The following is a 13,548-nucleotide window of genomic DNA, read 5'->3' as shown; positions in this document are numbered from 1 at the left end:
ATTTTGAGCAATAGGATAGCCTTTGTAACTGGGACTTATTTAAGTTCTATAAAGACAGTAAGAACTTCCCAATGAAATGAAAGTTAGTTCTGGTATGTATTAAATTGTCTGCTTTTATATAAATATTCATGGTTAAATCAGCTAATTGCAGAAAGTCAAAGACATTGTTTGGAAGAGATAAATATATATAAATTGTATGTTGTCATAAATGAAAATTTTCATGAGCTTATATGGTGATTTTATGTATTATAGTTGAAACACTTCGGAAATTTGTTGTATACTTATCTTTAAGTTATTAAAATCTGTAGCCAAGCTACTGTACAATTTTATATTTAGCATTTTTATTATAAGTTGTCAATTAGCATGCATTCGCTAGGTATTAGATTGAAGGTGTGTTTGTGTAGTTTTGACTTTCAAAGTTATAATACTGTAGTCTTGTGTTCTCTAGTTTATTTTGTAACCTATATTTTCTTCATGTTTTGACTTCAGAAGAAAACAAACTAAATGAGATATAATTATACTATCAAGGTTTTTAAAAATGTTCATATCTGCTGACCAAGTGTTTCATGTCTGAAAGTGCCTGAAGAAATAATTTGAAATGCAGACAAAGCTTTGTATGTGGAGGTATTCATCCCAGTAATATTTAAAAGAGTCGATGATTGATTAAGTTATAATATAGCCATATGATGAAATATTAGGCAGACAATGAAATTTGTTTAGAGAATGTAAAAAGCTTTTGTTCTTTACCCTCATACTTCCTCTTTCTAGGCATAACAACTGTATCATTCCAGGTTTTTTTCTTTTATGAAAAATTTTAACATAGTGTGATATTTTGGGTATAATATTAAAATTATAACTTAAAAAGGAGTTAACAAATAATAAACATACACTTTTTAAAAGTCATCAAAAAAGATTAGAAGTAAATATATTAAAATATAAATGCAGTGGTGCGCATTTATAGTCCCAGCTACTTGGAAGGCGGAGGCTGTAGGATCACTTGAGGGTAGGAGTTGAGGCTGCAGTGAGCTATGATTGCATCTGTAAATAGCCACTGCCTAATGCCTAGGCAACATAGGAGACCTCGTCTCTTTAAAACAAAAAAAGTCAGTGCTCATCTCTGGATATGTTGTGTACTTTCAATTACCCTCTATACTCCCCTCCCAAATAATTTTATTTTTAAAAAAGCTCATGGATAAAAGATAATCTTTCTACATCAAAAAGGCTAGAAATCTCAACGTCTGAAAGAGAGAATGCTTGAAAGGACCCTCTCCTTTCTTGTTGTTACAAAATTTAAATGTTAGTTGTAGCAGTTTTTTCCCAAAAAGCAAGGCAATAAATAAAAAGGTAGAAACAGTAGTAGATAATAATGTCAATGAAATACAAGATTTGAGAAGTGGAAAAATTGTTTATAGAAATTTGAGTTGGATGGCGTGATTGTAACAATACTTGAAAGGGACTTCAGAGGAAGCAAAGTGGTCTTTATGGAATTTGTTATTAGAAATTGAGAATTTGTTTTATTCATACTGTGTTAAGCAACTTTTCTGCCACTGTATTAGATGAATGTGAAGAAATTTGTCTTTTCTGGAGCATTTTGATTTCATAGTTATAAGATGCCAAAAAGTTTTCACAGATAAAAAGTAGTAAAGACAGCCTGTAATCCCAGTACTTTCGGAGGCCAATGTGGGAGGATTGCATGAAGCCAGGAGTTCAAGACCAGCCTGGGCAATGTAGTGATGAGACCCTATCTCTACAAAAGAGCATTTAAAAATTACCCGGGCATGGTGGCATGCGTCTGTAGTCCCAGCTACTTGGGAGGCTGAGGCAGGCAATTTACTTGAACTCAGGAGTTTAATGTTGCAGTGAGCTATGGTGATGCCACTGCACTCTAACCTGAGCAAATAAGTGAGACTCTATCTCAATTAAAAAAAAAGGGGGGGGCGCCGGGCGCAGTGGCTCACACCTGTAATCCTAGCACTCTGGGAGGCCGAGGCGGGTGGATCGCTTGAGGTCAGGAGTTCGAGACCAGCCTTAGCAAGAGTGAGACCCCGTCTCTACTAAAAATAGAAAGAAATGATCTGACCAACTAAAATATATATAGAAAAGCAATTAGCCAGGCATGGTGGCGCATGCCTGTAGTCCCAGCTACTTGAGAGGCTGAGGCAGTAGGATCACTTAAGCCCAGGAGTTTGAGGTTGCTGTGAGCTAGGCTGACGCCATGGCACTCACTCTAGCCCGGGCAACAAAGCGAGAATCTGTCTCAAAAAAAATGGAGTGAAAACAGAATTCAGAGCTAGGTTGGTCTTATTCCAAAGCACTGTATGTACTGTATGTTATATATAGGATTCTAATTTCCACATAAGATGTACTGTTCTGATTATGGAAATAAAAAAAATGTATCTCAAGTTGCATCATTATTCCTTTTCCTATTGGAAAAGGATAATTTATTTTTTTCTAACTTTACTAAAGAGAAAAAGATATCTCTATTCATGTGCCTACTTGTTTTGCAATAGTTTCTAAAAAATAGAATTGCTAGCCAGAAGAAAAAAGAAACAATTAGAGTCAAACTGCATTATGATTCCAAAGCTTCAATGTGATGTGTCTAGAAAGAATCCTGAGGGTGGGGAGGGAGAGTTTGTTAAATCCAGATTCCTGTACTCCTCAAAGATTCTTATATAGTAGATCTGAGGTGGGACCCAGAAATCTATATTTTGACAAGCATTCCTGGTAATTTTGAAGTATGTGATCTCTGAACTACTCTTGAAGAAACACTGGTCCAAAAGTTCTACCTCCCAGTCCACACAGAAAGTGGATGATTTATTATGAAGGTGTGAGGGATGCCTTTTTGAATTCTCTTGGAAAGTCTTTCTAGCTTGCTTGATTTAGGTTGCTATTTGCCTTTTTGGCTTAGTGAGGTACTATATACCATTTTTGTGCTAAATAAATACAAGTTGACTAAATGGTTGATGTCCATGTCTTTGGGGTCTTGTGTTCCAAACTGTTAGAAAAGCACATACTAATCCAATACTTCTGTTAAGCTATTTTGCAATATATGTTAGGAGCCATAAGAATGTGCATACCCTTTGATCCAGTAATGCCATTCTAGCAATAATCTTACTAGTAAATTATCAGTCCTCACTGCACTTATATTTGTAAGTAGTAAATTTAGTATAAACAGACTCACATCTGTCGTTATGGGAATATTTGAAATCACTTGAGAAAAGTTTTCTGTTATGTGAATAGAAAACAGTATACAATGTTAAATATGAAATAAGATCTCAACTATATGAAAAAAAGAAGAACAAAAGGACTATAAGGAAATGAACAAAAATGTTCATTTTCTTTCTCTCTCTTGACACAGAGAATTTATCTTGCTCTGCTATTCTGTATTTTTCAGTATTATTTCTTACAAAAAGAAACACATTAATTTAAAAATATTTGTTCTTTTATGCCTTCACAATTAACTTGATTATATAGATGAAAGTCTAATGACTTCACATTACTTTCTTTCATAGTTTTGTAGTGTGCTCTGAACTCTCAAATTCATGTAAGCTTCTCATTGACTTTGGAGAATTTTGTTAACGTGCAGACCTTTTTGAATATAGCATTTTATAGTTATATTGGAGCAAGTGCCAGTTCAAGTAATTAGGAATACTCAGGCCATTTTGGGGTGGAGCTATTTGTTAAAAGGCATAGAAGCCCATTTATATGCTTGGTTTTTTTTTTAAACATTTATTTCATTCTTAGGCATATCCATGTGAAATTATGGTTAAGCTCTACATTGTCACAGTATTTAAATGTACACAATATTAAAAATGTTTATATGTGTAAAAATAACATCAGTACTAAAAGTAGTAGAGAGCATTGGTAGCAGTATTAATCCATTGTTAAGCCCTTCTCATTTAACAGCATAATAGCCTTGTTGAAGTTTGTCAGGGATTTTAATCACTGCTAATTAAAAATAGACCTACTGACTCTTCTGTTTTATTGTTCTTACTTGTATCTTAGATGTCTATTCTGATACTTTTGCTGATGAGAAATTAAATCATCTGTTATGGTTTCAATGAAAAAAAATGTATGTCAGAAGGGCTCAGGTCTCAGGGCTGTAATTTTTAATTTGTATAAAGTATTTTTTAATTTAGAAAGGAAATTCCAGACTTTTTTATAATTTATCATTTGTGAGTATTTTTTTCTAGATACAGAAAATCAGGCCGGGCGCGGTGGCTCATGCCTGTAATCCTAGCACTCTGGGAGACTGAGGCGGGTGGATCGCTTGAGCTCAGGAGTTCGAGACCAGCCTGAGCAAGAGCGAGACCCCGTCTCTACTAAAAAAAATAGAAAGAAATTATCTGGCCAACTAAAATATATATATAGAAAAAATTAGCGAGGCATGGTGGCGCATGCCTGTAGTCCCAGCTACTCGGGAGACTGAGGCAGCAGGATCGCTTAAGCCCAGGAGTTTGAGGTTGCTGTGAGCTAGGCTGATGCCATGGCACTCACTCTAGCCCAGGCAACAAAGCGAGACTCTGTCTCAAAAAAAAAAAAAAGAAAATCAATGTTCATGACCCTAGATAAAGTATCACATTTTAGGATATTTTGCTTGCAAGTTTTTATTTTATATCTATATACTGTAATAGCATTGTAAAATTTAGAGCTAGAAAGGATCTTGAGAAATAATCTGCTACCTTGAAGCAGTTAAAAAAAAAAATTGAGGCTCAGTGAAATGAAGTGACTTGCCCAGGGTCTCATATCACTATTAAGTGTTAGAGAGAAAACTAGAATCTAGGCCTTTTTTTCCCTAATGTAATGATTTTATCTAATTATTATTTATTTTCTTGCATCTTTGCATTAGTATGTTTTCCGTAAGTTTAGCGTATGTCAGTGTTTGCCATAAGTTTTTAAGTATATTTCTATAATTGTAAATAAGATCCTGATATTTATTACAGGGTAAGGTTTTTGCCATTTTATCGTATTTCCATAATAAAAATTAAGGAATTATAAAAATAAATAGCCTAGATTTTCATTTGGTATAAGCTGGCTTTATTTTCTACTGCTAATAAAGGCACATTATGTTCAAGCATTGCAATTATCACTGAAATGCACGTCCATTAACTGAAACATTAGGCTGAGTATATAATTACTGTCTAGAGCCAATATCTTTATGAAGCTACATCTACAATGCTATTAAACTATAAGCAATATTTGTTAACTAATATTTAAATTATTCAGAATTGATATATTTTGTAAACTTAAAAATGAATACTATATGCATTCAGTTTGGTTTCTTATGAGCTTAGAAAAATATGGGAATTCTCAAAGATGATTGAAACATGTGACTTGAGATGAATTTTGATGCAGTTGCTATAACCTAATAAATATTAATCTTTCTAAAGTCTTTTTTCCATATTTTTATTGTAGTAAAATATACATAACATAAAATTTACTATCTTAACCATTTTTAAGGGTACAATTCAGTAATATTAAATATATTCATATTGTGCGATCATTACCACCATTCATCTCCAGAACTTTTTTCATCTTGCAAAACTGACACTATACCCATTAGACAATAATCTCCACCCTCATCCCCCTACCAGCCCCTGGCAACCACCATTATACTTATTGTCTCTATGATTTTGACTACCCTAGGTACCTCATAAAAGTGGAATCCTGCAGTATTAGTCGTTTTGTGACTGGTTTATTTCACTTCTTGTAACATCCTCAGGGTTCATCCATGTTGTAGCATGTGTGAAAATTTCTGTCCTTTTTAAAGCTAAATGATATTCTGGGTGTGTGTGTGTGTGTGTGTGTGTGTGTGTGTGTGTGTGTGTGTGTGTGTGTTTTAAAATTTTATTTCATTGTTAGGCAGAGCCATGTAAAACTGTGGTTAGACTGTACATTGTCACAGTAGTTAAATGTACACAGTATTAAAAATGTTCGTGTGTAAAAATAACGTCAGTCAGTACTAAAAGTAGTAGAGGGCTTTGGTAGCAATATTAATCCATTGTTAAGCCCTTCTCGTTTAAGTTATATAAACACACACACACATACATACATACATACACACACACATTTGCTTATCCATTCATATATCAATAGACACTTGGGTTGCTTCCATGTTTTAGCTATCATGAATAGTGCTGCTATGAATATGGATGTACAAATCTCTCTTCAGGACTGCTTTGAATTCTTTTGAGTATATACCTAGAAGTGGAATTGCTACATCATATAGTAATTCTGTGTTTAATATTTTGAGGAACTACCATATGGTTTTCCAAAGCAGCAACGCTATTTTACATTTCCTTTAAAAGTGCACAAGAATTCCAGTTTCTCCACATCCTCACCAACACTTATTTTCTGTTTTGTTTTACTTTAAGTCTTGTATCCATACAAAATAAAATGTATATAAATTCTGTTCAAAATAAAACTGAAGTGGCTATAATCAAGCTTTTTAACTCAAAAAGTGTTTTGGGGCCTATCAATGCAAAATTTGCTGTTAAATCTGAATATATCAACTATTGGAATCTATCTGGACTTGTTATTTCCAATAATGTATACAACTTTTATTTATTGTTACCATGTTTTGAAGGGTGTTCTCACAGCTATTGTGTATAGATGATTCACAATTTTCTATAATATAATGTTCTTTCCAATTTGTATAATTTACATGTTACTATATGACATTACTTATTTATTTGGGACTACTGCATTCTCAATTCTCAATGAAATGAGAATACATGGCTTGGGCATATGTTTTCAAGCCATATAATGAGGAAGACAGAGTCAAGAGACTTGCTGATTTTATCCCTGCCCCTAATGCTGCATTTTGTAATAGAAAAATATTTTAATTTGGAATCTCATGAACTTGACTTCAGTGCCAATCTTTGTCACTTAGTAGGTCTGTGGCAGTTAGGCAATTTACCTAACTTTTCTAGATGTCAGTTTCCCCCCCCCCCCAAAAAAAAGCCACTTTCCTGGGTTGTTATGAGAGTTAGAGATAATTAATATAAAAAACTTCACATAGGATTGGTGTTCTCTAAATCATAGCTATTAACATTGCTTTAGTTTTGTAAGCTTAGATAAGTTATTTACGGTCTAAATCTGAGATTTACCTCATGTAAAATGAAAGGATTGAATTGAATTAGGAGAAATAGGCCTTAAGATCTTTAAGATAATAGACAAATATTTTTATTTTTTATACTTCCGTGATATTTGTGTGTTCATCAGATTCATAAAGTGGTTTATGGATCCTAACAAAGGATAAATACTAAACGGGGTGAGCTCCAAGTTCTTTTGTAATGATAAAAATTTTATGCTTATGTGCAACATCCTCAGCCTCAGTATGACCAGGGCTAAGGAAATTCTTTCTGAAAAAATTTTTTAGTCAAGACGTTAGAATGTAAATGTGTGTATTGCTATCAGAGGTAATCATTGCAGTCTTCTGGCTTAGATATGGTGAAGAAGCTTCAAACCATTTTACTGATGAAAATGATAACCTCTGAACAAAATACTTTTTAAAAAACTAACACTATTTGAAGGTACTAAAGAATGACTAAAAGTAGGTAGAAACTGGAGAGTAGATGCACCTTTAAAAAAAGGAACCAAACTGGTTAAGGTCCACATTTATCTGGCTTTTCCCTTGGAGAAATGCACGGTTCATGTGGTACATGGGGATACAGCTCAAACAGTAATCAGCAATCCTTTTTTTAAAATTTTTTATTTTTATTTCTAGAGATAGGGTCTCACTTTGTTGCTCAGACAGGAGTGCAGTGGTGTAAGCATAGCTCACTGCAGGCTTGAACTGTCCGCCATCTTTTTGATGAGTTAGAGAGTGACATTTAGGGCAGTCAGAGCTGCTGAAAATTGAGAGGGATCCTGGAAAGGAAGGAGCCACAGAGTGGGGAACCCCTAAATTTGTATACAAGTTTCCCCTAAATCTTTGCAGGACAAAATTCCAAGGAACCCAAGGAGGGGAGAGGAGAACAATAGTCAGAAAGCTTAAAAAGCTGAACAGAAATTTTAGCAGTTGCTGGAGATACCTAGTTGTCCTGCCAAGTTAGGTGAATTTGATAAACGCTTCAGGCTTACTATTGAAAACCTGAAATGGCCACACTCATCCTACCAGTCCTTTGTCAGACATCTGTATTGCTGGTATTTTCTCCTTATCTGTGATTTGCTGTTTGCTTTCTTTTATTTTTATTTTTATTTTTATTTTCATTATTTTCCAACTCTCCACTCCCTCTGGCTGTTTGCTTTCTTAATGGTATCTTTTGAAAAGCAGTCATTTTTAATTTTGATAAAGTCCGATTTATTAATTTTTTTCTTTTTTGCTTCCTGCTTTTTGTGTTCTATCTAAGAAATCTTTGCTTATCACAAGGTCACAACTATTTTCTCTTATGTTTTCTTCTAGAAGTATTATATTTTTAGCTTTTACTCCTAGATCTGTTGTTTACTTCAAGTTTAATTTTTGTGTATGGTATGAGATGGGGGTTCAGGTTCCTTTTTTTTTTTACCTCATGTGGGTATCAGGTTGTTTTGTTGAAAAAACTATCCTTTTGTTGAATTATCTTGGCCCTTTTAAAGAAAATCAATTGATTATATATGTGTACATATATTTCTGACTTCTCTATTCTGTCCCATTGATCTATAAGCGTATCCTATTCTAATATACACAGTTTGGATTACTTTAGCTTTTAGTAAGTGTTAGATAGTGTTCAGACCTTCAAATTTGACATTCATTTTAAAAATTGCTTTAACTATTCTAGTGTTGTTCCTCTCCATACAAATTTTAGAAATTAGCCTTATTAATTGCTACAAAAAGAAAAGAATATGGTATTTATTGGAATTGCATTGAACCTAAAGATCAATTTGAGGAAACTGATATTTTAAGAGTATTGAGGTTTTCTGTCTTCTTTCTGATTTCCTGTCTACTTGGATTTGTCAGTTATTGAGAAAGAGGTGTTGAAGTCTCAGATTATAATTGTGGATTTGTCTATTTCTAATTGCACTTATGCCTGGTTTTGCATCATATGTTTTGAAACTCTGTTATTAGGTCCATAAATTTTTAGGATTATATTTCCTCTTGATGAATTGACCCCTTTATTATTAGGAAATGACCCTCTTTATTGATGCTAATATTCTTGGCTCTGAAATCTATTTTGTTTGATGGTAATATAGTTACTTCCACTTTCTTTCAATTAGAGTTAGCGTGGTGTATCTTTTTCCATTCTTTTACTTTTAGGCTTTTTGTGTCTTTATCTAAATAGTGTGGTGGGTAGCATATGGATCAGCCTTTTTTCTTTATCCTAGATGATAATGTCTGCCTTTTAATTGAGCTGTGTAAACATTTACTGGGTTATTGATATGCTTGGATTGAATCCACTTTTTTGCTTTTTTTTCTATTTTTTTAACTGATTTTTTCCCTCTTTTTCGTTGCCTTTCTTTGGAATGAATTTTATTCCATTTATCTCCTTTTTCAAGTTATTATTTCAGTAGTTATACTTTAGGGTTTATAGTATACATCTTTAATTTATCACTGTCCCCTTTCAAATGATATTATATCACTTCACTTATCAAAAAAGAACCTTACAGTCGTGTACTTCCATTTCTCCCCTCATGGTCTTGTGCTATGATTGTCATATATTTTACTTATACATACAACATAAGCGTCACAATACCTTGATGTTATTTTTGCTTTAAGTAGTGAATTGTCTTATAAAGAGATTTAAATAATAAATAAGTATTTTATGTTTACCAGTTAACATTTCCTGTGCTTTTTATGCCTTTTGTGCAGGTCCATATTTCCTATGGTATAATTTTCTTTCTGTCAGAAAGATTTCCTATAAAATTTCATGTATTACAGAAATCCTAATGAAAATGTCTTTCATTTTTTGTGTGTCTGAAAAAGCATTTATTTTGCCTTCTGTTTTAGAAGATATTTTCACTGGGTATGTAATTCTAGGTTGACAAGTTTTTTTTTTTCCTTTCAGCGTATTAAAGAAGTTGTGCCTTTGTCTTTTTACTTGTATTGTTTACCATGAGAAATCTGCCATAATCGTTTTTTCTATTTTGCTATATGTAATTTTGCCTTTTCTCTGCCTGCGTTTAAACTTTTACCTTTACTACTGAGTTTAAGCAATTTGATTATCATATAAATGTTATTTTCTTCATGCTTCTTATGCTTGGAGTTTGTTGAAAATTTTCAGTCTGTAAATTTTGAATTTCATAAAATTTGGAAAACTTTTAGCTTTTATTTCTTCAAATATTTTTTCTGTCCCTCTCTATTCTTTTGCTTGAAGACTCCAATAATACATTTATTAGACCATTTGAACTTGCCCAACTGTTATCTTTTTCTCTATGTATTTTATTTTGGATAATTTCTTTCTTTTTTAAGAGATGAGGTCTTGCTCTGTTGCCTAGGCTGGAGTGTAGCAGCATGATCATAGCTCACTGTAACCTCAAACTCCTAGGCTCAAATGATCTTCCTGCCTCAGCCTCCCAGGTAGCTAGGACTACATGTGTATCATGCGTATGCCACCATGCCTGGCTAATCTTCTTTTTATTTTTTTGTGGAGACAGGGTCTTGCTGTGTTGCCCAGGCTGGTCTTCAACTCCTAGCCTCAAGTGATCCTCCTGCCTCAGCCTCCCAAATTACTGGGATTTTAGGCATGAGCCACTGTGTCTGATGTGGATAATTTCTATTGGTGTCTTTAAGTTTACTAGTACCTTCTTCCATGATGTCTTATCTCTTGTTAGTCACATCTAGTGTTTTTGTGTCCTCCCGCCCCCGCCCTGCCCAGGCGTTGGGGTTTCCTTCTTGAGCAATCCAGTTTGGGCTGTTGTATATCTTCCATGACTCTGTTTAAATCTTTTACTTTTTGAACATATGGAATACATGTTATCGCAACCCTTTTAATATATACGTCTAATATTCTGTCTTCTGTAGGATTTTAATCTTTTTTGCATGCCTAGTATTTCTTCTATTCGCTTGCAGACATGTTTTTGTATTTGTGTACATATTTTTAGGTTTTGTTCTGGAGAGCCATTAAATAACTTGAAAACAGCATAACCCTTTCAGATCTTGCTTTTAAACTTTGTTATGCAGAACCAGAAAAACATGTAGTCTAGGATTAATTTTGCCCCAATGCTAAAAGAAAATTTTTCTTAGTACTCTATGTGTCATGAATTATAAGCTTTTCCACTGTGGATATTCGTATAGGGACTATTTCTTCCCCTGCATGAACCCCTGATACTATTCTCTCTAAACATTTTGGTTGTTTTTTCTGTGACATTGGATAATTTCCCACATGTATGTGCTGATTGGTAAGTACTCAGATGAAGAGTTGACCCTCTACACTTCTCTGGAGTTCTTGCTCATTGGAGCTCTCTTTTCTGCAAACTCTAGCTACATTGGCCCCTGGATTCCCATTTTCATCTCTTCAACGGAGAAGGGTTTGCTGGGTTCCGCCAAGGTTCTGATTTCTTGGGGCAATTCAAGGGCTCACCTTGGTTGGTTGTTTCTCAGTGATCACTGGTTTTTGTTTCCTGATTCCACTGTCTTGAAAATTGTTGTTGCGTGTATTTAAATTATCTAGTTTTTTAGTTGTTTTAGGAAAGAGGGTAAATACAGTCTCTGTTACTCCATAAAAAGTCTTGGGTTTTATTTTTTCTGCCCTTTTACTTTTAACCTATCTATTTCTTTATGTTTAAAGTAGGTTTCTCATACATAATGTAAAGGAGGTCTTACTTTTTTATCTACACAATCACTGCATTTTAATTGAAGTGTTTAGACCAGGTATTAGCAAACCTTTTCTACAAAGAGCCAGATCATAAATATTTTAGATCTTACAGGGCATATGGTCTCTTTTACAACTGTTTAACTCCGTCATTGTAGTGCAAAAGCAGCCATAGGCACTATGTAAATGATTAGGCATGGTTATGTAACAATAAAACTATATTTGTAGACACTGAAATTTGAATTTCATATAATTTTCATGTGTCGTGAAATATTTTCAAAAAAATTTTTAATTTCTATAAATAAAAAAGCTGTTCTTAGCTCACAGACCATAAATAAACAGGTGGCAGGCTGGTTGATCTGTGATCTGTAGTTTGCTGAACTCCTCTGTTCAGCCCATTCCTCTTTAATATAATTATCTGTATGGCTGCCATCTTGCTATTTGTTTTCTATTTGTCCCATCTGTTTTTTATTGTTTTTAATAGAGAATTTATTACTCCATTTTATCTTCACTATTGGCTTATTAGCTGTACCTCTGTTTTATTTGTTAGTGGTTTCTCTATGGTCTGTAACATGCATCCTTAACTTATTTCCCCCCCTAAATGATATTATAGCACTTCACTTAATATAAGAATTTTATAACAATATACTTTCATGTAAACCTTTCTATCATTTCTACTATTGTTCTCATAGATTTTCCATCTACATTAAGCCTCTCAAAACATTGTTATTATTTTTTAATTGACTTATTTTTTAAGTTGAACAATGAGGGGAAAAGTTTTAATATTTACTCACATATATGCTATTTGACAATTTTCATTTCTTTGTGTGAACCTAAATTTATATGTGGTTATCGCTTTTATTTTCCATTTGAAAAAACTCTTTAACATATCTTGCAGTACAGATCTGAAGGAAATGGATTCTCACAGCTATTTTTCTTGCTTAAAAATTGTTTATTTTTCCCTTTGAGAGAGATTTTCACTAGGTATAGAATTCATTTGTTTTTTTGTTCTTTCAGCTTTTAAAAAAATGTATTCCATTGTTTTTTGGATTTCATAGTTTCTGACAAATAGTCTATATGTATTCTGGAAGTCTTTCTGGAACTCTGCCCTAAAAGTTCAAGTTTCCTAAGCCTCTGAACTCTTATCTTTATCTTCTCAACACAGTGAAATTTCTGTGCTGAACTTAAGATTCAGCCTTCTCTGCAGTTCAGAATGCTCACCTTGTTTGTTTTCTTTCTCACAGGGATTCCAGTCCTTTAATGGTGTTTGCCATTGGCTCGAAACTGTTGTTTCCAGTTTTTTTGCTGCATAAGGCAAAGGACCCTGTTACTGTATCATGGCTAAAAGAGCAAGTTCTTTCTTTCATACAGTTAAAAAATAAATGTTCATTGGATGCTCTAGGAACTATATCTCTGGTTTAGATGCTGGAAATATAAAAACATGAACTGTACAGGCTTGGGATCTATTCTTGTGAAACTTTCATTCCACAGGAAGCAGAGAGAAACATTTAATAACTAAGCAAAGCAAAAAGGTAATTTATGATAACAGATAAGCTGTGGAGACAGTCCTGCAGGGTGGTATGATAGAGTAATGGGAGAAAGAGTATAGTTTAGATTGGAAGAACATGATAGCCATGCCGAGGTAGCAATATTTGATCCAAGACTTGATTGATAAAAAACAGGAGTTGCTAAACTATGACTTGAGGACTAGTGTCTATTTTGTAAATAAAGTTATACTGGAACACAGCCACGTTCATTCTTTTATATGTTGTCTATAACTGCTTTGGGACAACAGTGACAAAGTTGAGTAGTTGGC

General features: G+C 33.6%; 1 protein-coding gene across 4 annotated transcripts in view; it reads left to right on the top strand.

Annotated features, from left to right (window-relative positions):
* The window catches only part of RANBP17 (RAN binding protein 17), a 250,922-nt gene that overhangs the window by 99,570 nt on the left and 137,804 nt on the right, over positions 1–13,548 (top strand). Inside the window, exon 15 of one of the 4 annotated variants that reach the window (XM_045551186.1) lies at positions 12,977–13,074. The exons of the other annotated variants lie outside the window; for them this stretch is intronic. Coding sequence (XP_045407142.1) covers positions 12,977–13,045 — 69 coding nt within the window. The 3' untranslated portion in view covers positions 13,046–13,074. Of the gene's footprint in view, positions 1–12,976; positions 13,075–13,548 lie in introns of those variants that run through there. 4 annotated transcript variants of the gene reach the window in all.

Source organism: Lemur catta, chromosome 5 (genome assembly GCF_020740605.2).
Source record: "Lemur catta isolate mLemCat1 chromosome 5, mLemCat1.pri, whole genome shotgun sequence".
In the NCBI taxonomy this organism is placed as follows: domain Eukaryota; kingdom Metazoa; phylum Chordata; class Mammalia; order Primates; family Lemuridae; genus Lemur; species Lemur catta.
The sequence above is the reverse complement of the archived record's forward strand: the minus strand, read 5'-3'. Positions and strand labels throughout refer to the sequence as shown.